The sequence below is a fragment of the Mustela putorius genome, unplaced genomic scaffold (genome assembly GCF_011764305.1).
Source record: "Mustela putorius furo isolate JIRA1106 unplaced genomic scaffold, ASM1176430v1.1 tig00003867_pilon_pilon_pilon, whole genome shotgun sequence".
NCBI lineage: Eukaryota > Metazoa > Chordata > Mammalia > Carnivora > Mustelidae > Mustela > Mustela putorius.
In genome coordinates, this window is record NW_025422019.1 from 8,635,692 (window position 1) to 8,662,979 (window position 27,288).

Sequence of the window (27,288 nt, forward strand, 5' to 3'; positions counted from 1 at the left end):
GTTTGAAGTTCTAATGAAAAGGAAAATATATTTATAATCTACTTAATTCAAATATTTAAAAGGACACTTCTGTATTATGGACAAAAGCATATACAGAAAAGAGTAATTGTGAAAATTATTCCCCAAATTAGGTGATTTCACAAAACTGAAATCTAGGAAACAAAATTCAGAAAGAACATTAAAAAAAAAAAGAAAGAAACAGGTAATTTTATGTCAATGTTTCCAATTAACAATGAAGAATCATTGTTCCTTCTATAATCAAAGTTCACAGGACCTCAAAATGAAATTTAACAGGTACAGATAATGTGATAAGATTGTAAGCCCCTCCAAGAAACAGTTTAGTTAAGTATATTAAGATACTCTTTAATCACACAGTGCTATAGAACAGGCCTACAAAACTATGAGAGGGAAGCATGCATACAAGCAGTTCCTGGTTAGAAACAGAGTCCTCCAGTAGAAAGACATATTTGTCACAGAACACCAAGATTTTGTAACATAGCAAAAAGGGCAGCACATATTTAAGATAATTATAAACAACAACAAAAAAAATCACCCCAATTATGTCTAAAGATAAATTTTTAAATACAGTATTTTTCTAACTCAACTAAAATATGAATCCTCACCTTTTTTTCCTTCAGGAAACTGAAATTAGCTAAAAGGATTTTTCAGAACAAGCCTGAACGCTTTTTTACTTTAAAATCGTATTTTCTTCAATAGACATAGAACTTGTTCACCAAATCTACTCTATAATATTCATGACCCTCAATATACAGTCTATGAAAATTTAGGAAATTAAGTTAGGTTTATGTTCTCCCTGATATATGCAAGATTTCCCAAATATTATTCACTTTTGTTGTTGTTGTTGTTTATAAATGGTTAAATGGATTTATTATGTAAATTGTTTCTCAAAAGGTGATACTCTGAATATCAGATAATTCTACATTACTGATATACCAAATCATTCACCGAAATAATGGTGTCACTTAGAAGATATCAATGAGAGAATAAAGAACTGAACATGAAGTAGGTTTAGATTAAAATGGTTAGAAATTATCTACCTGGTAATAGTCTGTTATTCTGCCCAATTGTTCAAACCTTGGGAGCATTTCCATATTTTAACATCACTTTCTAAAGGAGGACTGTTTTATATTCATTTAAGAGCATTAATAACAATAAAAGCATGCAGAAACAAAAAGTGAAATACAGAAAGCACTTTAAATTCAGACTGGGGAATCCATTAGCTCCAAGACAGATCAGTTCTATATTCAGTTCCATGCCACTGCTGCTGACATACACTGAGGCTCATTAAGTTTTCAGATCGCCATTTTACTCCATTTCAGTAAAGGAGGTCTCAGCACAAATACGTAACAGAAGGACACATAGCTCCAAATTTTTCATTTTCCTTAAAATTCAATACTCTCAGATTCAGTATTGTCTCTTTTAAAGGCTGTGTCAAAGGAACTACATAGTGCCTAATAAATTAAATAGATTTAAATATGTGCCCATTAAAATTAGAAAACTCAATAAAGATTTAGTATCATAATATAGTATGCAAAACCCACCCCCCAGATTCTCATTCCGTATTAATATAAAAGGGGTAAGCAAGTATTAAGGGAGTTCTTTTATAGTTGAAATCTGGTTTCCTTGCCAATAGGACTTGGTGGTAACATCAAGGCCATAAAACATAGCTGCTTACTGGAGCTGTGTTTTCAGTAAGAATTGAAGAAACTTTTTAATGGCTTATAAAAATAAAGACTAAAATTTGATATTTAGAAGCCTCACTGTTCATACTTTAGGTGTGTGCCCACATGCACACACACACACAAAGTACTCCTCTATCATAATCCCAGGTAAAAGGAAAAGAAGAAATAGATAAAGAAAAAAAATTCCTTCAATCTTAGAAACTAATCAAGTTATTTGGAACTGAAGTAAAAGTATGCCCAGCAATGAAGAGCAAAGCACCTTGCAAGTTAGTTAAGCCAAAATAACAGTGAAAAACAATTACATAGCAAAGACTGAAAATAATCACCAACCACTGTTGACCCACCACCATGAAGGAAGAACTGGTTGCACAGAAAGCTGACCAAAACCTTGAGATCACCACAGAAACTCATTAGATTTCAGGTACTTAACAAACTAAGAGCAAGAGAAAAAGAGAAAATTCCTATGAATTACCGAAGTTCATTTCATAGACACACAACTTGAACAGATGCAACCAAATGACCACTCAACCAAATAATTGCCTAGGAGCCCTCCAAGCCAAATACATTTATTTGGGAAATGATGAATCCTGCTGATTACACTCCAATAAGTCACAAAGTATTCACATTTGTGTACTAACTATGAATGTAAAAAAAATTAAAAAGACCCTGGAAATCTAAACAATTAAAGTATCTTCTCTGTGATCAGATTATCTCTCCATCCCCCAAAATGGAGTATTTTAAAACTTTGGTTTATTTTAGGTTATAATCATGTTTCCCTTTGGCTTATCTTCAGTCTTTAATGAAAAAACACATCCAAAAGCACTAGCATTATGTTGTGTGAAACAGATGAACATATTTTCCTTATTAATCCGAGAAAAGGTTCTACTGACAAGCATTTAAAGTCCTTTTCAACAGAGAGCAACCCACCACTTCCAATCATGTTAACCAAAATAAGGAGAGATGTCTGATGTTCTCCAATTAAATAACTGCATTCCCTTCTTCATACATATCCCTTATTTTCCCAATCCCAATATGACTGCTCAGTAGTATGTTTCTGTTCAGCTTACAAATATGAATAATTTGTTTTCAATCATATTTAAAATATTCTAAGATTATGGCTGGGAATTTAGAATACCATTAAGCAAGCAACATTTTATTCCGGTTTAAAGAGTTAACAAACCATTTCCTGTCATGCTGGTCTATTCCAGGATTCCTTGGAAGATTCTCTATCTCTGCCAGCACAGGACCAGAGGGAACAGAAGGAATCACAGGCAGAGTAGATTTCACATCCCAAGCCTGTAGGTTATAAAATTATAAAAATCATCTATTTTGCCTGACAAAACATTTCATCACCAATAAACAGAACATTAAAATGAAATACTACCTACGAACATAGTGCAAACAAATGCTTGAATGTTATGTACTACCTCATAGATAAATAATAATCCAACTAAATATTAGTTATCTTATTCATTATATAGGATTTACAAGAATGGAAAATGTTCTATAGAGCACCTGTTCTATTTACAACATCTCATAAGAGCAGAAGGTTTCATTATCCACATTACAGATTAAAAAAAAAGAAAATGCACAAAACTTTCCCAAAGTTATACCACTTAAAAATTCAATTAATAGTACCACTATCTGTCATAACTGACTAGTGTTCCAGTATTTAGAAGCTTAAGATGATCTCACCTGTTGGGAGCCATTACTTTGGGTCGAAACATTATTATGAACACTGTAATGGATAAAAATATATATTAAAAAACTATATATAAAATTCAAGGGCTTCACATTGTAAAATTATACATATAGTAATGAAGGTAGCTTTATTTTTAAAGTAATTGTTTTGCTGCAAATAAAGAAAATTACTGTTGGGGGTGCCTGGGTGGCTCAGTGGGTTAAAGCCTTTGCCTTCAGCTCAGGTCATGATCTCAGGGTCCTGGGATCAAGCCCCGCATACAGCTCCCGGCTCAGTGGGGAGCCTGCTTCCTCCTCTCTCTCTGACTGCCTCTCTGCCTACTTGTGATCTCTGTCAAATAAATAAATAAAATCTTAAAAAAAAAAGGAAAGAAAATTACTATTGGAACCTAAAACTAAGAATGTAAGATGTCAGAAAACATTTGCTTTTATAGACAAATACTTGTTTTTCTATAATCTGCTCATTTGAGATTTCCACATACCTATATTTTAGTTGTGCTTAAAATATGTAGTTCACTACTAATCTTGTTTATTTATTGGACAGTATCTGTTAAGGATGGCAAAATGCAGAGAAGCACAAATGATACCTTAAATTCAAGGCATTAAGCACAAATATCCAATAAACTTATCTGTGTAACTTCTTTTGTATATTACTACCCTCTCAAGATATTCTAATGTCAGCAATAGCTCAACATTTTAAAACTCAAAAGGCCTTAGTATAAACTTGCTTTCTAACTTTAATTGTATACTTTCCACTCAAAGTGATTTATAAATATGTGTTTAAAGTTTTAGTTTAGGCTGTATTCATTTCCCTCCTCCATCGTCTTCCCATAAAAAAGCACTTAAACTCAGTCAAAAACAAAATAAATTAAAAAAAAAAAACCTCATAACAGCTAAAAAAGAGAACAAATATTCAATAAAATAACTCAAAGATGACATATGATCACAACAAAATGATGGGAATAAAGAGTTAATGGGCTTCAGACCTTCTAACATAAGTATACATGCATCCTGAGGTATAAAATTCAACTAAGATAACTGAAAGTATGTTCAAAGTTTTACACACACACACACACACACACACACACCCTCTCTCCTGAAAAGTGAGAAAACAATTTACTAATTTAATGTGAGCACTAACGTTCCAGGAAAAAGAGATAGGAAATTAAATGTATTCAATCCTTTATTTTTAAATTATTGTCTTTCAGGGATAAGGAAAGAACACTTAAGGCACCCCAAGGAGATTAAAAGGAAACCACTGCCAGTACCTAGCTGCCACAGATCTCTTCATAAGAAAATCATACCCAGGGACGCCTGAGTGGCTCAGTCAGTTAAGCACCTGCCTTCGGCTCAGGTCATGATCCCAGGGTCCTGGGATTGAGTCCTATATCTGGCTCCTTACTCAGCAGGGAGCCTGCTTCTTCCTCTGCCTACTGCTTCCCCTGCCTGTGCTCTCTCTCTGACAAATAATAAATACCTCTTTAAAACAAGTAAGCAAAAAATACTATACACAGCCAAGATGTCATTCGAGTAAAAGGAAATGGGCAGGGGTACCTGGGTGGCTATCTGCCTTCAGTTCACATCATGATCTCAGGGTCCTGGGATCAAACCCTAGGGAGCCTGCTTCTCCCTCTCCCTTGGTCTCCCCCTGCTTGTGCCTAGTCTCTCTCATGCACATAAATAAAATCTTAAGAAAAAATAAAAAGGAAAAGGAAATGGGCAAAAATTCTCAAACAAAACTCTGAATACAGCATCTAGGAGCCTTTCTTAGAGGGGTGGGAACAAAATAAAAACAATCTGATGAAAGATAATCAATTAAGAAAGAACTCAAGAATGAAGAGGCTGGGGTGCCTGGGTGCCTCAGTTGGTTAAGTGTCTGCCTTCAACTCAGGTCATGATCCCAGGGTCCTGGGATCAAGCCCCACCATCAGGCTTCTTGCTCAGTGGGAGTCTGTTTCCCTCTGATGCTCCCCTCTGAATTTTTCAACTACCCAACTCTGCACTCATGCTCTTTCTCTCAAACAAATGAATAAAACCTTTAAAAAAAAAAAAAAGAATGAAGAGGCCTTCCTAAAGGCTAGGTGAGACATGAACCCATTTTATATCTTATTTTTTATTACCTATATCTCTATTACAAATTGAGTCATCAGAACTTGGAAGTAGCATGGGTTCAAATCCAAGCAGTGCCACTACCACTAGTTCTACTCTCTAAACCTCAGGTTCTTCATTTGCATGAAATTGTTAGGGGGAGTAAATACGTTAACATTAGCAAAACACAAAGAACAGTGATAAGAAAACTGACCAAAAAAACCAAACAAACGTAAAAAAAATACTGGTTAGTGTAGAACTTGTCGTCAAAACAACTGCAAAGAATATACCTGTCAGGCACGATTTCTTTGGGCTAATTTTGCTGCTCCCAGAAAACATTATGCTGGTTTAAGTAACCCATGATCCCAGATATTATGAAATCTCATCCAAGCTGCTGGATGAGGCCCTCGGTTACCTTTGAAGCTTTTCCTTTAACTGAGAATAACTCTGGCAAGTGATAAATAAAATAATGAATAATGAATAATTATAATTATATGAATAATTAGTAATGATTATTCATTAATAATAACATGAAAAAACTGCTTATAATATATGATCTTAATGATTAATGAGATCACAGCCCCATTTCCAAATAATTTGAAATGTAGGAAGCATTTTCTCATAATTACACACATCCTTCACTTCCGCTAACACATAAGTAGGAATAGTACTCATTACTGATCTAATTCAAGCTTCCCCTTTCAAAGGACTATCTGTAATAACTGACCCCCTTTGCTCTTATACTCTCTGTATTCATCATTTCCTCCTTCATTCCTTTTTCTCCTCTCTTTTCTATCTTCAAGATTCTGTCAGCTAAGCCTGTAAAAAAAGTACTGATCACTGAAATGTGATCTATTCTTTATAATGTCACCTCTTCTTAGGATATTTTTTATTAGTAAAGACCCATTGGGAATAGTTAGGAAATAAAATAATATAAGGAAAACCACTGACATCAGCCAATTTCAAAACCTGTTATTCAAATAGGCATAGTACAGGGTCAAGAAGCTTTTAGGTCAAATAGCTGTGCTTTTTCAAACAGTACTGTTTTTCATGGTTCATTGGAGCAAAACTGTTCATGCCAACAGAACTAAAAGTTTAGGCAAGAATGAAAGGGCATTCATGCCAGTCCAAACTCAGGTTCTCTCAAGCAGTGTTATAAAGAGTATTAAATAACCTTCAGGAGAGCTGAGTCCCCCTCTACATTTCATATCTAAAAGTTTATTGTAATAAATAATAACTAAGTATCATTGCTTACATATCCCATTTCTGTTGTGTTTTCCAGAGCCAAAGCATTTTTCAAGTGAAGATAATGAAACTTCATTATTAAAATTAAATTAATCTTAATTCTAAGAAAGAGACGATATAGTCATACTTAAGTTTTTGGTCAGAAATGTGTATCTCAAAAAAAAAGTTTTTAAATTTTTTAAAGATTCTTTTTTAAAGATTATTTGAGACAGGGAGACACAGAGAGAGAGAGAGAGGATACATGTGTGCATGAGTGGTGGGGAGGGGTAGAGGGAGAAGCAAACTCCCCACTGAGCAAGGGGCCCTAAACTGGGAGTGAAGACCCGGAGATCATGACCTGAGCCAAAGACAAGACACTTAACTGACTGAGCCACCCAGGCACCCCTCAAAAAATTTTTCAAGGACAAATCCTTGCAAATAAAAACCTGAATTTTTCAACTACATATTATTGCTTGAATAATATGTTTACATCTCTGGTATAGATATATATATATACGTATAGAAGATAACACCAGGTTATCTTCCTTATTTTAAGCTCTAATAGTCTGTCCCAGTCTCCTTTTCAGGTAAGCAAGACATACTCCATTAAACAAAAAACAAACAAAATAGTTTAAAAAGTACAAAATACCTCTAACATTTTCTCATCATTCTTCTTAAAAGCATAGCCTATAAGTAACTACAATGAAATTAAAAGTGTACAATTCAGGAGACAGAAAACTTTACCTAATTAAAAATTCACAATAGAGAGAATAGCTCAATTCCTCCGTACTCTATTAATTGATTTATTTTTAACAACCTACTGACAGCTAAAGAAACTTCAGGAGAAGTGCTTTTGTGATGAATCACTAATCACAGTCCAACTTTACTGGCTTTCCAAGTTGGGGGAAAAATGCATCTCAAGGAGACGCTAACCATACTCAGTACCTCCAATCAAACGATTTCTCTTTTTGAAGAAGCTCTAATTATACATCCACTATATAAGAGTAGACCAATTCAAGAGTTAACTAGATTTGCAAGTATGTCCTGAATCTGATACTTTGATGGACATTCCAGGAAACTGACACATACCAATAGTTAAGCATTATATGAAACTATACATTGTAATATGTACTATTAAAATTAATTGATGGGGCACCTGGGTGGTTCAGTGGGTTAAGCCTCTGCCTTCATCTCAGGTCATGATCTCAGGGTCCTGGGATCGAGCCCCGCATCGGGCTCTTTGCTCAGTGGAGAGCTTGTTTCCCTTCCTCTCTCTCTCTGCCTGCCTCTCTGTCTACTTGTGATCTATGTCTGTCAAATGAAAATAAAATCTTAAAAAAATAAATAAATAAAATACAATTAATTGAGTCACCAGAAGTAGAACTTCTGGAATGGTAGTTTGAGGACTCTCTACCCAGTGAAACAAACATTTATCTAGTGAAAATTATTTTTAATTTTTTTTAAAGATTTTATTTATTTATTTGAGAGAGAGACAGTGAGAGAGAGCACGAGAGGTAAGAAGGTCAGAGGGAGGGCGCCTGGGTGGCTCAGTGGGTTAAGCCGCTGCCTTCGGCTCAGGTCGTGATCTCAGGGTCCTGGGATCGAGTCCCGCATCGGGCTCTCTGCTCGGCAGGGAGTCTGCTTCCTCCTCTTCTCTCTCTCTGCCTGCCTCTCTGCCTACTTGTGATCTCTCTCTGTCAAATAAATAAATAAAATCTTTAAAAAAAAAAAAAAAAAAAAAAAAAAAAAAAAAAAAAAAAAAAAAAAAAAAAAAAAAAAAAAGAAGGTCAGAGGGAGAAGCAGACGTCCCATGGAGAAAGGAGCCCGATGCGGGACTCCTGGGATCATGACCCAAGCTGAAGGCAGTCGCTTAACCAACTGAGCCACCTAGGCACCCTGAAAATTATTTTTAAAAACAATCACGAAAAAGCACACATTAGTGAATAAACATTTATTCAAGAAAATCTACTAAATCTCTTAGCTGAGTCTGGCATTTGAGCCACAATGCTCTCATTCCCCATCCCCCCAAGTTCAATGTGGTGAAAGCTTTACTCCACATGAGTGTGGCCAAAAAGATCAACTCTCTCTAGGCAATCCACTTAAATCAGCTATTTTAAATATATGCAGGAAATTAAAAAAAAAAATCTAAAGAATAAGTATAGGAACACAGTCTCCACTAAAGGAAAATATCATTACACAGAAAATTTATAAATAAGACTCAAACAGAATCAATGACTTGAAGATAGGTCACCTGAGATTATCTAGTCTTAAGTAACACAGAAAGAAAAAGAGTGAAGAAAAATGAACAGAGACTCAGATACCTGTGAGACACCATCACATGTAACGACAGGCATGTTAATGGGAGTCCAAGAAGGAGGGATAAGAAAGGAAAAGAAAGATCATTTCAAGAAATAATGGCTAAGAACTTCCCAAATTTGGTAAAAGTAATAAACCATGGAGAAGCAACCAGAATAAAAATGGACTGCCAATCAAACAAAATAGACTTCAAAACAAAACAAAAAAAATTACTAAAGAAAAAGAGTGACATTTCATCATAATAAAAGAATCAAACAATTATAAATATATTTGCACTTAACAAAAAGCCCCAAAACACATGAAACAAAAACTGAAAGAATAAAGAGAGAAACAGACAACTAAATGACAATAATTGGAGACTTTAAAACCTTGCTCTTAATAATGGATTACTCAGCAAAAGGTCAATAATGAAATAAAAGTCCTGAGCAGTAGAAAACCAACCATATCTAACAGACATTTATAGAACATACACTCAACAGAATATGCATTCTTCTCAAGTGCATACAATTTTCTGAGATACATACTTATGTTAAGCCATAAAAAAAGTTTCAATTAAAATGTATAAGGATCAACATCATACAAAGTATGTTTTCTAACCATGTGGAATAAAAGTACGAAAAATAAGAAAATGTAAGATAGTCACAAGTATGTGGAAATCAAGGAACACATTCCCAAGTAACCAAAGAGTGAAGGAAGAAATCAAAAGAGAAACTGGAAAATAATCTGGGATAAATAAAAATAAAAATACAACATACCAAATTTATGGAATATTATTAAAGTAGTCTGTGGAAGAAAATCTATAGCAACAAATGTTTTGTATGAAAAAAGAATCAGGGGCATCGAGGTGGCTCAGGTGGTTAAGCATCTGCCTTTGGCTCAGATCATGATCTCAGGATCCTGAGATGGAACCCCAGCCACATCGGGCTCCCTGCTCAGTAGTGGAGTCTGCTTCTCCCTCTCCCTCTGCCTCCTCCCCACTGCTGTCTGCTTGTCTCTCTCTAATCAATAAATACATAAATAAAATCTTTAAAAGAAAAAAAAAAGGAATAAGGGCACCTAGATGGTCAGTCAGGTAAATGTCCAACTCTTGATTTCGGCTTAAGTCATGCCGTCAGTGTCGTGAGAGCAAGCCCTGCATCAGGCTGCACGCTCAGTGCAGAATCTGCTTGTCCCTGACCCTGCCCACCCCTCAACAACAACATGCTCTCTTTCTCTCAAATAAATAATTTAGAAAAAAATAAAAATAAAAATCTCAAGTAAATAACCTACTTTTCCATGTTAAGACACCAGAAAAAAAAAAGTAAACTAAACCTAAAGTAAGTATAAGAAATGAAATAATGTATCAGAGGCTGGCTCAGTGGATATAGCATACAACTCTTGATCTTGGGGTCATGGGTTCAAGCTCCACACTGGGCATGGACCCTACTTAAAATATTAAAATTCTTTAATATTTTGAAAAAAAGAAATAATATATCAGAGTGGAAATTAATAAACTTGAAAAATAGATAAGAATCAAAAGCTGGTTCTTTGAAAAGGCCCAGAAAATGGGCAAACCTTTACCTCAACTGACCAAGGGGGGGAAACCCCTCAAATCACTAAAATTAGAAATGAACGAGGGGACATCACTACCTACCATACAGAAATAAAAAGGAAAAGGAAATAAACATGAACAATGACATGCCACGAATCAGATAACTTACATGAAATGGACAAATTTCAGAAAGACAGAAATTCCCAAACTGAGTCAAAATGAAAAATAAATCTGAATGGATCTGTAACAAGAGACTGAAGTAGGAATTTTCAAAACTTCATACAAAGAGAAAGTCCAGGCAAGATGGCCTTTATAATAGTGAATTCTATCATATATTTTAAGAAAAATGCCAATTCTTTTATAAATTCTTTCCCCCAAAACAAAAAGCAAACACTTTCAACTCATTCTGTGAAGCCAGAATTATCCTGATACCAAATCAGGTGAAGAATTACAGGAAAACTACAGACCAGTATCTTTTATAAATATACACTATACAAATCCACAACAAAAAGGTAGTGAACCAAATCCGGCAACATATGATATAAAGAATTATAGACCATGACCAAGTGGGGATTATCCCAGGAATAAAATTAATTGCTTATCTGCAAATAAACCTTTGTTCTTTGAGCTTCTGTGTACAAAAACCCTAATTAATCTTCAGTGACAGGCCAGTAACAAAAGTATGTCATTCTCATTATAAATAGCGCCCCCACCCGTGCCTTTATTTCTTTAAACTGCTTTATTTTTCTTAGTGTCAATTTTATCTGGAATTATGTTTATTTTTTTCCCTGCTATATTCCCAATGCTCAGGGAAACTTAACACATTGACAAGTCTTCAAGAAATATTTAATTAATGACAGCAACTACATAAATGCTAAATTCTAAATTCTGTTCCTAAATTGAACTCACCTGAGTTCTTCAGGTTTTGCAGTACTTCCTGACAGAGGGGAAAAAAAAAAAAAGAAAGTGTCCCATTAGTTTCCGCTTACATGACAAACTGCTTCACTCTTCATAAAAGTGTATCTAGGCAGTTTTTAAGCCATATTTCCCACTTACAGATTTAAGAATCATCACTTCACAAAATGTTCTAGGATTCACACCATTAAAAGTCAATAATGACAATTACTTCCATTTTAAAAATAAGGCAATAAAATACCATTTTAAAACAGAACCACCTGCAAGCCTCCTAGAGTGAGGTAAGTGACAATAAAACACCGTCACTGGTGGGGCACCTGGGTGGCTCAGTGGGTTAAGCCTCTGCCTTCAGCTCAGGTGTGCTGGGATCTAGCCCCGCATCGGGTTCTCTGCTCAGCAGGGAGCCTGCCTCCCCACTCTCTCTGCCTGCCTCTCTGCCTACTTGTGATCTCTGTCTGTCAAATAAATAAATAAAATCTTTTAAAAAAAAAAAAAACCACTGTCAGTTGAAAATAAGGGTTAACTTACAATTTCAAATCATCACGAACTAAAATGGTTTCATTAAAAGATATGTATTATTTAATTTGTACGCCAAACAAAAATTATGAATATAAATGAGTTTTATTATGCCAAACATCAGGTTATGGCAGATGTTTCTGGACAACTGGGATGACCCTAATCAGACATACTTAAAATTCCATCTGTAGTTTAATACAAACTCAGACAAAACCGAACACAAGTTTTAGTTTCTCAAGTAAATCATGTTTTTTATTACATAATTAAAGCAACTTAAATATAAACTGATGTTTAAATTTAAACTCTATTTTTAAAGAATCCTAATATTATAATGCTATATGAAATAATTTTTACTTAATATTTATTCAACATATATAAGTGGGTTTTTTTTTTAAGTTCCTAAGGGTATTTGAGAGACTACTATTAATGAAATCTGGAAGTCAAAAAGAGAATGGAAAGTGTTACTCCACAAATGTTAATATGAACAAAACTGAATGCAAACTCAAAATAGTATCTGAACTGGGATTCACATAAAGTTTAATCTCAGCAACAATACAGGCAATTTTTTCTTCCATTTTCTTTTGTTCTTCTTTAAAATATATATATATATATTTATTTACTTACTTACTTGAGAGAGAGAGAGTGTGGGATCATGAGCAGGGGGTAGGGGTTGACGGAGAAGCAGGGAGCCTGATGTGGGACTCAATCCCAGGACCCTGAGATCATAACCCGAGCCAAAGGCATATACTTAAATGACTGAGCCACCCTGGCGCCCCCCTTCTATTTTCTTACACTGATTCTGTCATAACCAAAGTTAATAAATAAGAGTACTTCAGTTGATTGGAATTAACAAAATTCAGGTAACTTCCTTTCAAGTAAACATTACCAGCACATGATGGGACTGTTAAGGAAGAACAGTCTTTTGAAACAAGGTTGCATCTCACCCTTCATTTGTAGAGTTCTTCTAGAATATCGTTTGCTGGGTCTTCTTTCAAAGGATGTTGATCTTCTTGGTTTATTGGTTTTTGTGGTCTGATATTCAGTTTTCCCACTAAAATAAATGAGGCATATTAAGAGGAATAAGACAATGTAAGGCCTACAGTAATCAGATACCCATGAGAGAAAGTCTACATTAAGTTTTTCTTAAAAGAACCATCCTGAGCTTCATCCTGAAGGAACTAATAATAATAGCCTTGATGTCTCTCTTTACCACATCATTTTTCTACCTTTAGGCTTGTGTGAAATATGCAACATGCAAATTATACTGTCTTTCCATAAGCATGCATGTGCCTAGGAATGTACGGAGTAACTCTGGAATATCTGTGTTTTTATGCAACTCCTTTCCTCTCCCCATTCACTCACCTCATGCACAGTTTGCAATTAACTCAAGATTTTGTTATTTTTTTCTAATTGTGATACACTTTTCAGAGTAATTTTCCAGAAATATTTAAAACAATTTTCCTACTCTCTTTGATTTTCACTTAAATTCTGTTAAGAAAATGCCTCCTCACTTGTAATAAAGGTAGAACAGAAACTCTTACTTCATGAACCTCACACAATCACTTGCCACAATATTGATTATTATCCATTTGTTTTTTAAATCACAGTGACTCTCAGGGCATGCTTAAAACTCAATCAGCAATCTCTCAGGTAAACCAAAACATTTTTAACTTATGTTCCACACCTAAGGAATCTATAAAAATAACATAGCTTCAGGTTTATAAAAAACCAGAAATGTTATCCAGATTAACTTTCCTCTCAGTGCACAATAAATACCTTTTTCTATATGGTATTCAGCTATTGTATGGGGACTCCTTAAAACTCTTATTATATGAATTGAAATTGGGGGTTAATTAATATATAAAGTATTTGTCAAGACAGATATAAAATCCATGATACCAATACAATGCTTTCCTGTCTATTTCGGAAATGGCAATCAATAACAATACCATTTTGTCTGTCATTTGGCCTGTAGAAAACATGGCGAACTTACTCTATACCTTGGTTTCTACATCTGTAAAATGAGAGGTTAGCCTACACTTTTTGGCTTTATGAAAGAACGCAAGATATAGCAAGCAGCTATTGGCATTCACCTATATCTAAATCGTGATCCTAGTCGAATAAATCCTGATCGATGAGAACTCTTTTGGACCGGGCCTCGGAGACGAAAGAACGCATGATGTTCCACAGCACATTTCCATAAATGCTTGCATGCTTTTGGATGATCCAATCTAAAGACAAACGTATGCTCCTGCTCTTTGCCCTGAAAAAGAAAAGGATTAAAGAGAGGTAATTACTAGCTCCAACAGCTCTGCCCCTTGTTACTCAGGTACAAATACTGAGAGCAATACCAAGAATCAAATAATAAAGCATCTAGTTTCCTCCCTGAAACTCACTCTATAGCTACCTACACTAAAAGGCAGAGTTGAAATCAAGCAGTCCATTTTCACAGCCAATATAAAATTATTCTTAAAAAAGTCCTTTCTACTTATGTGATCTCATTTCTCAGAGAAACAAAGACTGAGGCTTTATTTGCCACACTTTGGGATAATATATAACTATAATATAAAGGATCATATAAGATCTAGCAATATTATCAATAAACTTAAAAATGTGCATATTATTCATCACAGTAACCATACTCGCATGAATCTAATAATAATTAACATTCACAGGTACTTTTCTAAGGCTTTCATATGGATTAATTCAATGAGCAGATACTATAATTAGCGCTGTTTTACAGATTAGGAAACTGAAGTTCAAGAAATAAAGCCCAAGGTCACAAAGAAGAAACCAGAATTTGAAACCATTTGTGCTCCAGAGCCTGTCTGTAACAACTAAGCTTTACCACCTCTCTAAGGATAAAGATTTTAACACTAAAATTTATATTCAAAAGATTTTCTTCACAATCTCATTTATAATAGTAAAAATTGGCATAAAACCTTAAATGTCCAAAATGAGAGAAATTATCAAGTAAATAATGACATCTTTTAAAACTATACAAAAAGATAAATGAATAAATGATGACTGTAGTACTATTTATTCATACTATAGAATACTATATATAGGTTAAAAGGAATGGACTGATCTAAATGGCTAATCCTGTTTAGGTAAAATAAGTAAACTGCAAAAAAGAAAAAAATATATATATGATTTATGCAAATTTTAAAACAATTCCACCACGTGTTATGATGTCTTTATATTTGGAAAAAGAAGGTATGAGAATGATACCCTCCAAGAATGATGGCCAGCTAAAGAGAAGAAAGGGGACAAACCAGAGGGTTAGACCTCAGCTATATTGCATACTCTATTACTAATTTTCCTTTCTAAGAGAGAATTCTAAAGCAGCAATGACAAAAATGTTAATCTAGATGAGTGACATGGATATTACATTTAGGATTTTTTGCACTTTCCAGTATACTTTCAGTATTTTATAAATTAAACTATTTTGTTACTTTAAAACATTACATAAACTGTGTAGTTTTTTCATGACTCCAATATAGGCAAAGATTCTTAAATTTTAACACTCAGAAAGTACTGACCAGAAAGGAAGAAAATTTATGAAGTCTATTACTTTAAAATTAAAAATGCTCTGTCCAAAACATACTATTTTTTTTTAAAGATTTTATTTATTTGACAGAGAGAGAAAGAGATCACAAGTAGGCAGAAAGGCAGGCGGGGGTGGGAGGGGAGGGAAGCAGGCTCCTGGCTAAGCATAGAGCCCAATGTGGGGCTCGATCCGAGGACCCTGAGCCGAAGGCAGAGGCTTAACCCACTGAGTCACCCAGGTGCCCCCAAAACATACTATTAAGGGAGTCAAAGGAAGCCAAGGAGAAGATACTTACAACACATATTATCTGCAAAGAACTAATGTTCAGAATACATAAAGAACTTCAATGAGGAAAAAAGCACATGACCCAACAAAAAAACGAGCAAAAGACTTGAACAGGCACTTCATAAAAGAGAATACCCAAATTTTCAATAAATATATAAATAAGTGCTAAACAGTCATCAGGGGAATGCACATGAAAACCATCCACATGAATTGCTAAAATGAAAAAAGAGAATACCAAACCATTGCCCCCAAAAAAGAACAAAGGGAACTCTCTCATACTGCAGGTGAAAATGTGTATGTAGAATATGAATATTTATAATAATAATATGTATATGTATAAACACTTTTGAAAACAGTTTGATAGTATCCACAAAAGCCAAACACGTGCTTATCCTAGCCTTCAGGGCAATACTTCTAAGGGCCGTAAACTAACAACTCAAATGTCCACCAACATCAGGATGGATAAAAAAGCGTGGTCTATAAGTAAAATGGAATACTATATAACAGTAAAAGAATGAGCCAATTACAGCAACCTTGCCACAAGAGGGGTGCAGCTCACAAATGTAATGTTTAAATACAGAAGTCAGACAGAAAGAAACAGTCAGTCCAGTTTCACTTAGATAAAGTTCAAAACATAAACAAAAACCAATGTATGGTGTTAAAGTCAGGAGAATGGTTGTTACCATTGGAGGCCTGTACCTGATGGGAGGCAAAAAGAAAGCATATCCCTACAGCAGTGTTCTATTTATTTCTCCATCCGGGTGCTGGTCAACACAATAGGTTGTTTGTGAAAATCCAACAAGCTGCACACTTCTTTTTGCACTTATCTGAATATATGTTACACTTCAATAAAACGTACAAACAGAAAATACACACAGAAAAAAAAATGGGAAAGCATGTAACCTCAAAGTAGGAAAAATCCTTGAAAGATTTCCATGAAAGATTAGTAAATTTGCCTACTTAAAATTTTTTTAAGTATGTGGCAAAAAGCATAAGTAATGTTAAAATTCAACCATTATATAAAATATTTACAGTTTCTATGACAAAGGGCAAAACCACTAAGAAAAAGGCCAAATGACAAAATGGGCAAGGATATGTAAGAATAATGTTTGGAGAAAAGGAAATACAAAGAACTCAAATATATGAAAAGATGTTCAACATCAATCATAATAACAGAAATAAAAATCAAACCTATAATGAAATCCCGTTTTCCACCTTTCAGATAAAACTGTGACAACTCCCTCTGAGGAAAGAGTTTGATCCTTGATAGGCTCTCTGTATCCAGGACAAATGCACATTTGAACCAGCAAATTCACCTCCAGGAAATTATCCTTACAGATACATGCCAATGTATAAATTCTTGCATATATAGTGAATGTTAATGAGAATTTATTAAATTAGGGTACATCTATATAGAATATCGTGCAGTTTAGTTTTTTTTTAAACAAGAACAAAGAAGCATTCTATATAGTCATATGGAAAAGATTCCAAAAATTATAATGTACAGTTTAAAAAGGATTAGTACAGAACAGTCTAAAAGCATGGTAACTTTGTGTAAAAAAGAATTGATAGACACATTTGTGTGTGCATGCACATGTGTATAAAATACCTTCAAAAAGATATCCAAGAAGCTAATACTATTTAAGATCAAATCTAAAATGACACTGATGGGGCACCTGGGTGGCTCAGTGGGTTAAGGCTTCTGCCTTCGGCTTGGGTCGTGATCCCGGGGTCCTAGGATCGAGCCCCACGTCGGGCTCTCTGCTCAGCAGAGAACCTGCTTCCCTTCCTCTCTCACTGCCTGCCTCTCTGTCTACTTGTGATCTCTGTCAAATAAATAAATAAAATCTTTAAAAAAAAAATTAAAATTAAAAATTAAAAAAATAGGGACGCCTGGGTGGCTCAGTTGGTGGACGACTGCTTTCAGCTCGGGTCATGATCCTGGAGTCCCGGGATCGAGTCCCGCATCGGGCTCCCAGCTTCATGGAGAGTCTGCTTCTCCCTCTGACCTTCTCCTCGCTCATGCTCTCTCTCACCTCCTCTCTCTCAAATAAATAAATAAAATCTTTAAAAAAAAAAATTTAAAAAAAAAATATATATATAAAATAAAATGACACTGATTGTAAGATGCACAATTATCTTATGGCCCAAATAAGAATGAATGTCACCAATTAAATTATCACCATATTTCTTTATCACATAGAATTATATTTTATTCTTCTCGAAGAACTTCCTTTAGGTTTAGAGACAAATATCACTGAATCATGCATGTGCTTATATATAAAGGAAGCTATTTGTAAAATAAATTTTTAGATGGGAAATATGCCTCTTCTGAGTCATTATCCATTCACCTTTTGATAATATAATGATCATCCTCTGTATCATCAATAGACTTCCTTTTAAAATGCTCTATTGCTTCTATGATTTTCTTCTAAGCTGTGTGATAGGGCAATCCTTTGCATGTATCTCGGTAATAAAACTTGAAATTTGCAAAATTACGATTTTATTTAATTTTCAGAATCTTCTTTTAGGTTCCCTTCTAAGTAGTCCTTCTCACTCATCATTGTGCATACAAGTCTTTTTGACATTTGCCAAACTTGCTTTTAATCTATATATATGTTTTTCAATTTATTTCTTTGCATGCAATAAAGTTACTTTTATTTATTCACGATTCTGTGAGTTTTGACAAATGCAGAGAGACTACAAACTACCACCAAAATCAGGTTACAGAATAGTTCTCTCATGCCCCCAAATTCTTATGCTGTTCCTTTGTAGGCAAACCTCCCCATTCTCCCTAATCCCAAACAATCAGTGATCTGTTCTATTACTACAGGTCTGCCCTTCCCAGATCATCACATAAATGAAACCATACAAGTCATAATGTTCCAAGTCTGGCTTCTTTCATGCATAATGCATTCAAGATACATCCATGTTCTGTGTATCAATTAGGAGCTAGAGCTAACAAAAAAAGTAATTCTTAATTTAGAAGGCTTTATTAAAAAATATTAGACTTGAGTTACCATGCAATACTGTCATTGTTAAAAAAGTAATGCAAAGTTCCTACCTGATCATCATCTTCTACAACCACAAGGGTTAATTTATTCTTCTTAAAATCCAATCTGGTTATCTTGGGCCTATAATAATATCAGAAGAAAAGCCAGATTTCAAATAAATGTTCTCTAAATAAAAAGAAAATGTTTGTTGTTACTTCTAGCACATTAATCATCTTAACGGCTGAAATGAAAACTGATAAGGGGTAAACATAACCTGTACTGCCCACCAACAAAGCCTCCAATCTAAAAAATATTTAGGATAACAGAAAAAAACATTTCAAAAGCAGTATCGCTAATAAAACCAAGGCAGCACATGTATCAGACACATTAAAAATGTTAAAAAAAAAAGAAAATGAGGAAATCTATACATATATTTTATAGACTCCCAGCTACAGTACAAGAGAGTTTCCAGGCCTAGTGTAAAGCACTAACCAACATAAGAACTAGATATAGGAAAGACTATAAAGTTTTGTTAAAAGACATAAAAGAAAACAAATTCTTGATTAGGGCCTTCAACTCTATTTTCTCTATCAATTTTGGTTTGAGAAGTAAAACTATAATCTTAACAAAAAAAAATTTTTTTTAAAGCCTCACTCTATGGCCCCTTTTCCAACTCTGTCTCCCACCTGTACTGAAATCCTCAACAACCTACACATATGAACTCTGTACTTCTATGACTTGTGAATGTCAAAACAAAACTTTCACTCTAACTTTCAAATATAACCTATACAAAAAATATAATTACAAGGCATAACTTGTTTACAAAAGTTGTACCAAAACAATAAGTATAACAGGTGGGGGGGGGAGCTAGCACTTATTTAAGTGTAACAAATACTTATATAATGCCTATGAAGTATCAGATACTCTTATAAGTGTTTTACATGTATTAATTCAAATGATTCTCACAACAACCTTAAGAGGTGGTACAAAAGATGCTTTCTTTATCTCACTGCCTACAGCATTCTCTGGTCATGAAGTGTGTTCTGTCTGTCCACAGTGGCAAGCTGGAACTGTCAGAGAATTAAATAAACACCCCAGAGCTCCTTGACCTATCAAGAGACACTTATGAAGATGACCCACTGAAGTCTCTCAGAAAGTCCCTAGCAGAGACACCTGTATTCAAAAATAAATATTATCTCCAAATTTTTGAGAGAAAGCAATTTTCAACCTAAAATTCCCAGTCCAATTATCAAGAAAGCATAAGAGAATAAACAATTTTAGAGTATCCAAGGATTCAAACAATTTACCTCCTATACCCCACTTTGCTTAGGCAGGTACTTGAGGAAATAGATCAGAATTACAGGAATAAGACATAAAGGATCCTAGCTGAGAAAACAGATTAAAGCTGCAGAGTAACCTGAAGAGCAGACAGTTCCAACTGGAACAGAAGAATCTTTCAATGCAACTCTGAAGATGAAAGAACGTAAGGCTAAGACAAAGGCAGGTAATGCAAAGGGTTGTGTGGGGTGTGTGAGACTGACAGGTCGGGGGGAGCCAGGAACTCTGGGAAAAACAAAAACCTATAAAGGAAAAAAAATAAATGTAATCCCAGTTGTGAGCTCAAGGAATTTCAGACTGATCAAAAGAAAGACAGGATCATGAGACAGCAATATTGTGCAATGAACTTTACTGATGTGTCTGGAGAGGGTTGCATGAGAAGGGAAGTCTTCAATGGGAGACCTTCCAGAGGTGGCTGCACAAAGTTACCACCAAAGAAGGGGAAGTGGGCAAGGCAACTTGTAGGAGAGGGGAATCAGAGAGGGGGCTTAGGTTTCTACTCAATGGCAATCGGCAGCAAGCGGGGAGTGTATGGGTCAGAGAGCTCTGAAGGACAGAGTGGTCTGAGGACTTTGAGAGATACAGGATTTGTCTTATCTAAGACTAGCAGGGGTCAGGTACATTTGCCTGGGGGGACATGCAAAGCAGGCTCTAAGTCATTAAAAGTATACCTATTGGGCTATATACAAAGTAACTGCGAGATAGGAATTTGAGTTTTAGGCTGGTTGGCTCTGAGCTGACAATCCTGGCATGCTGTGAAGAAGTAAACACCACAGGGGCCCATCTTCAGCTCCTAGTACATAGCACTGATATACCAGAAAGCTCTACACCAATTCTGACACAGGGTTAACAATATGAACAGTATCTCCTGAATTCAATTCTTAGAACAATCCAGCCAAGATGTGAAGAACTTAACCATGGCTACAAAATCCAAGTAAAATCAGTTCTTGATATAAAATGCAAAAATAATATAAAAATATAAATGATAGAAGTTGGGACCTAAAAAGAGAAGCACAGCTTGAAGGGAGGGGTAAATATTTTCCTTTTATACAACACCAAGTAGGGAGTAATGAGACTGCCTGTGGAACAAGATGTACTAAAAACCATGATGGAACTACATGACAGCAGAGTGTCCATGTGAACACTTAATACATAATGGAAAAATGGATGGAAGAGTTTAAAATTTACTTCTGCAGGGGCAGGGGGACTAAACATGGGTAAGGAATATTATAGGAGAAAGTTGCTTTTTATTCACAATCTTTTCAGAATCATTTGATTTTCAAATTCATTTTTAATAATTTTTAAAAAAATTTTTTATATAAACATATAATGTATTATTAGCCTCAGGAGTACGGGTCTGTGAATCGCCATGTCAAATTCAATTCTATGTACTAACTTCAGAGATGTTTTTTACTAATTAAAAAAAAAAAAACAACAACAATATCTATAATATTAACTTTGCTTACCAAAAAAATAAGCCAATTTTGGTCTCTCCTTCAAAAACAAGGACTCCTGTTGGAGTTAGTCCCAAGCTATAGTCATTCCCATCTCTAGCCTAATTTAAAGAGAATGAAATGTGTTAGCTTTATTTGCATAAAACAGATTTTCCATGTTCACAGTTCATTTTCACACTGAATTATGTTAACTATATATAGGCTAATATTAATATGCAAAGTGTTTTAAACAATCAGCATACCCAAAACAACGTTCTCAGGGAAACTGATACATGCATTTACTTGACTGTAACACCCATCTTAAAGTATGTCATCACTGAAAATACACTGTGGTATACTTCCACTACAAAGAAAGCTCTTTGCACATTCTGTCCATATTCTATTTAACACTTAAATTACAAATTTTTAAAAAAAGACTGACTTTCAGGAAAAACTTAGTTATTTAAACCAGAAATAACTTAATACATCTTCTCAAAGTCCTCTCTCAAGCTATAATTTTCAACTTTGCTTCCTAAATTATTTTAATTTTTAAACAGTCTATTCAGCTTAAGTGATACAAGATGATATGAATATGAAGTGAAAGAATTAAAAATGATTTAAAAATCTAAAAATACAGTAATACACCTTAAAAACACACATGTATCTTTTTGGGAGATTTTTGGTTGTTTCTCTTCTTTCTTATAATGACCCTTCATGTGAGATTCTCATATTTAACCTCAATCTTTATAATACATCCCAAGTACCCAGTGCTATACCATCTCCGTGCATTCCCTCATGCTAAAAAATGCCATAGTTATCTTGAATCTTGAAGGAAAAAACTTTTTAAAAAGCATCATAACACAGTTCTTACCTTGACCACATGCATATCAACCCCATACATTTCTAACCACTTGGCTTTATTCAGGTAATTGGTTTCAGCTTGTGCTGGTGTTTGACCTCTGAAATTTAGAAAACAATAATGTTTAAAATAATAATAAATATAAATTTTATACCAAGAACAGAAACAGAAGAAAACAAATATAAAAGCAGTGTGGCCATGTTAAAGAAAAGTGTGATTAAATGTCAAATACCTGTATTCCTTCCATTTCTCAAAAATAGCCAGCTCCATCTCTTCAGTCTGAATGGGCACAAACCGGAACTCAGATACAAGTTCAGGACTATGTTCAGCAAGATCATAGTCACCAAGTTCAGCTATAAACATAAATTCCACAAAGTTTTATTTTGTTAAAAAGTTTATTTCCTGCTGAATCTTCCTTCAAAACTCATTTTGTTAATAAAAACTGCTAAAATTAGATTCTTTTCGTAAACTACAAGTAAGTCATTAACACCTGGACCATTCCCAAAAATAAATCTAGCTCAGACTAACAACCTGTCAATGTCTATAAACACAATCACATACTTGTGGTTGGTGGTATATTTTCAAATAAATGGGTTTCTGTTCATTTATTTCATATCTTATAATGCTTAGCTTTTGAAAACTTTCAAGACTTCCTTAGAGAAATACGTTTTGGCCTTGTAATAAATAAACAAAAATACCAGCAACATTTATAAAAAACAATTAGCACTAGGCATCTACTAAGAATCTAATATGCAGAGGAATACCTAAGGTGGTTCAGCTGGTTAAGTATCAGACTCTTGATTTTTTTTGAAAGGTTCTATTTACTTATTTGACAGAAAGAGAGATCACAAGTAGGCAGAGAGGCAGGCAGAGACAGAGAGGGAGAAGCAGGCTCCCTGCTGAGCAGAGAGCCTGATGTGGGGCTTAATCCCAGGACCCTGAGATCATGACCTGAGCCGAAGGCAGAGACTTAACCCACTGAGTCACCCAGGTGCCCCCAGACTCTTGATTTTGACTCAGGTCATAATCTCAGAGTTGTAAGACTAAGCCCCATGTCAGGCTCTGCACTGGGCATAAGCCTGCTTAAGACTCTCTCTCCCTCTCTCCCTTCCCACCCCCAGCTTGTACACATGTTCTCTCTTTAAAAAAAACAAAACAAAACAAAAAGAATCTAATGTGCAGAGAACATGACATCACACACCACTAAAAGATAGTCTCGGGTGCCTGGGGGGCTCAATTGGTTAAGCGTCCAACTCTTTTTTTTTTTTTTAAGATTTTAATTTATTTATTTAACAGACAGAGAGATATCACAAGTAGGCAGAGCAGCAAACAGTGAGAAAGGGGGGGGGGGAGCAGGCTCCCTGCTGAGCAGATAGCCTGATGCGGGGCTCAATTCCAAGACCCTGAGATATGACCTGAGCCAAAGGCAGAGACTTAACTCACTGAGCCACCCAGACGCCCCTAGCATCCACTCTTGATTTCAGCTCAGATAATGATCTCAGGGTCATGGGATCCAGTCCTGGGTCAGTCTTCTTGGTGAGCACATAGTCTGCTTTATCCCTCTCCCTCTGCTCCTCCCCCCATTTGCATGCTCTCTTTTCTCTCTCTCACATAAATAAATAAATCTTAAAAAAAAAAAAAGGATACAGTCTCTATCCTGGAATTATAAATTGTTAATCCTAAAGAAGTAACTGAGAGAGGGGCATTTGGGTGGCTTAGTAGGTTAAATATCTGCCTTCCATTCAGGTCATGACCCCAGGGTCCTGGGATCTAGCCCAGCAGGAGTCTGCTTCTCCTTCTGCCCCTCCCACCCTGCCGATGCTCGCTCTCTCTCTCACAAATAAATGAGATCTTTAAAAAAATGTATTTTAGGGGCGCCTGAGTGGCTCAGTGGGTTAAGCCGCTGCCTTCGGTTCAGGTCATGATCTCAGGGTCCTGGGATTGAGTCCTGCATCGGGCTCTCTGCTCAGCAGGGAGCCTGCTTCCCTCTCTCTCTCTCTCTCTGGCTGCCTCTCTGTCTACTTGTGATTTCTCTCTGTCAAATTAATAAATAAAATCTTTTAAAAAAAATGTATTTTAAATTAAAAAAAAAAAACCTTCAAGGAAAATTAGTAAAAAAATATTTGGGGAAGGGAGGCAGTAGGAAAAAACCTGGACAATGCACAAACATTTATGTACACCCATCTGTGGTTTTCTCTGAACTGTGGGTTTGGGAAACAGAGTAGGTGATTCTAATTTTCTATGCTTTAGACATTTTTCTTTAAAAGAATATTTTACTCATATTTAAAAGTTAAACTATTTCCACGTTTATTAAAAAAATCCAGCTGTGGGGCGCCTAGGTGGCTCAGTGGGCTAAAGCCTTTGCCTTTGGCTCGGGTCATGATCCCAGGGTCCTGGCATTGAGCCCCACGTTGGGCTCTCTGCTCAGCGGAGAGCCTGCTTCCCTTCCTCTCTCTCTGGCTGCCTCTCTGCCTACCTGTGATCTCTGTCTGTCAAATAAATTTTAAAAATTAAAAAAAAAAAAAATCCAGCTGTGTAGGAAAAAATACATAGATCTTGAGTTAAAAATAAAACTGATAATACCTCATCTATTGAACACTGACTCTACACATTAGACATATTAGAAATATATTGTCATCTATTTTCTGCACAACCTTACAAAATATTTATCATGCCAACTTTATTACTGAAGAAACTGCTCTTTTGTCTGGACCATAATTTTTTTTTTCAAGATTTTATTTATTTATTTGACAGAGAGAGATCACAAGTAGGCAGAGAGGCAGGCAGAGAGGGGGAAGCAGGCTCCCTGACGAGGGACTCAATCCCAGGACCCTGAGATCATGACGTGAGCCGAAAGCAGAGGCTTAACCCACTGAGCCACCCAGGCACCCTGGACCATAATGTTTTTTAAAAAACACAAAACAAAATCTGCTACCTAATGTTCAGGATACATACTAAAATGGCAAGGAAAAACTGAAAGTATGAGAAAAAAAGTTATTAACAAAAATTTTTCTGATAAAATATAAAATCATAAATGAGAAACAAAGAAGTCATTTTATGGAGATGGGAGTAGCACTTCAGCAAATTTACTCTTAAGGGCCTTAAGACAGGATTTGGCAAACTATTAGACACAGGACAAAGAGATATAGAAGATATGATGAAGTATGAAGGAATCATGTAAATAATGGTGCCCTGGATGAAAGAGAAAGCAGGAAAGAGCTTTTGCTCAGGAAAAAAATGTGATAAGTAGAGTTAAGAGATAACAAAATAGAACTACAATGCATTAATCAAACAAAAAGTACTCAGTAAGCACTACTTTGAATAGTGTTTTGTTAAATACACAAAAATGTAGAAAATCACATTTTCAAGAAGCACATACCTTGGCTATCAAGTCAGTTACACAATTGAGACCCAGAAAAAATATATGAGGCCGAAAGTGGCAAAACACATACACTGACAAAGAGAGCTTTTCAGTAGATGAAAGTTTTAGAATTATCAACCTCATACAGGAATTAATAAAATGTAAAAATATGTGCTTTCAAGAAAAAAATGCATGCGATTATACATTTCTGATTATTACAGTGCTAGAGATATAGCATTTCCACGCTAATATCTGACTTTTTACAGATGAGAAAGCAAATTTTAACTTGTAGACAGACTAGGATAGTAGATGGAGGCAGGTAGATAATTTACACTAGTGGCAAGTTTTTGAAGTACAGAAATTTCTTCTGGTCACCAATCCCTCTATCAACAAGAAAATATGCTTTCTTAAACAGTGGAAGCACAAAATAAGTAAAAATATTAGGTTTACCATAAAAACATAAAAATTTAGTCTTATTATTATCCACATAATTGCAAATAAATACTACTGATCCTAGAGGGATTAGGTATATATATATAATCACTAAAAAAGTATAAATGCCTTAATAATCACTAAATTTTATTTGTATTCTAGTATATACAAATACTCCAATAGAATATTTATTTCTGTTTTGTGAATGAGGACCAAAGTTATAGTTTTCTTAAAATGCCCATTTTTTACACACATACACAAAACCTAAGCTTAACAGTGTATGGTCAGTTTAACAAGGTACAAAACTGAGTTTTTCATTAATCTCATTTACTGGAAAATACTTTTTTTAATTATTAAAATTACCATCAGGAACTTTAACATATGCTCTAAGCATTTCTTCCATAGATTCATTTTTAAGAATAAACCTAAAGAAAGCAAAACATGCAACTATTGCAAAAATTTACTCCTATATCCCTGCATTCTTTTCAAGGAAAAAAAATAGCATTACACTTATTAAATGACCAAGTCGACTGTAGTTTTTGTTTGAAAATAACATACAGATGGAAAGGGAGCAAATAAAATGAAAGGAAGAAACAGAAGGTAATATTCTAAAACAAGTAAAAGTAATAGTTAGAATATTGATACAAGTTTACATAACAACAGCAGTGTTACTTTTCTTGCACATCGTTTTGACTCTTTTAAAATTCTTAACTAAAAATATACCCCAAAAATTATGCTTTATTCTTAAGTCAACATAAGAATTGCTTACCTTGCAGATTATAAGCTGCCAGCTGAACTGCTGTATCAAAGGGACACTCTAATCTGAGACCAAAACACGAATTTGTTAGATGAGTCAACTTCATAAGTGGAAATAATACACATTTTATGTTGACCATTTCTTTTTCATAATTAACTATGAGTTTATTTTTCAAAATCATTTTCAATTACCTAAAATGTGGTTTACCTTAAATAATACTCACTTTCCACTGAGAATATCTTGTTTTAACTGAAGAACAAATAAATACCTAAGGAAAATAAAAAGC

At 34.9% G+C, this 27,288-nt stretch overlaps 1 protein-coding gene across 9 annotated transcripts in view; it reads right to left on the bottom strand.

Annotated features, from left to right (window-relative positions):
- EPB41L5 (erythrocyte membrane protein band 4.1 like 5) overlaps window positions 1-27,288 on the bottom strand; it is a 145,822-nt gene that overhangs the window by 75,199 nt on the left and 43,335 nt on the right. For all 9 annotated transcript variants that reach the window (XM_004759768.3, XM_013060076.2, XM_004759766.3 and 6 more), the window contains exons 6-16: window positions 27,226-27,270; window positions 27,015-27,067; window positions 22,685-22,805; window positions 22,465-22,552; window positions 21,627-21,715; window positions 18,894-18,963; window positions 14,088-14,257; window positions 12,939-13,045; window positions 11,473-11,500; window positions 3,399-3,441; window positions 2,884-2,999 (exon numbers count right to left, since the gene is read on the bottom strand). In XM_004759768.3, the coding sequence (XP_004759825.1) occupies window positions 2,884-2,999; window positions 3,399-3,441; window positions 11,473-11,500; window positions 12,939-13,045; window positions 14,088-14,257; window positions 18,894-18,963; window positions 21,627-21,715; window positions 22,465-22,552; window positions 22,685-22,805; window positions 27,015-27,067; window positions 27,226-27,270 (930 nt within the window). The remainder of the gene's footprint in view (window positions 1-2,883; window positions 3,000-3,398; window positions 3,442-11,472; window positions 11,501-12,938; window positions 13,046-14,087; window positions 14,258-18,893; window positions 18,964-21,626; window positions 21,716-22,464; window positions 22,553-22,684; window positions 22,806-27,014; window positions 27,068-27,225; window positions 27,271-27,288) is intronic.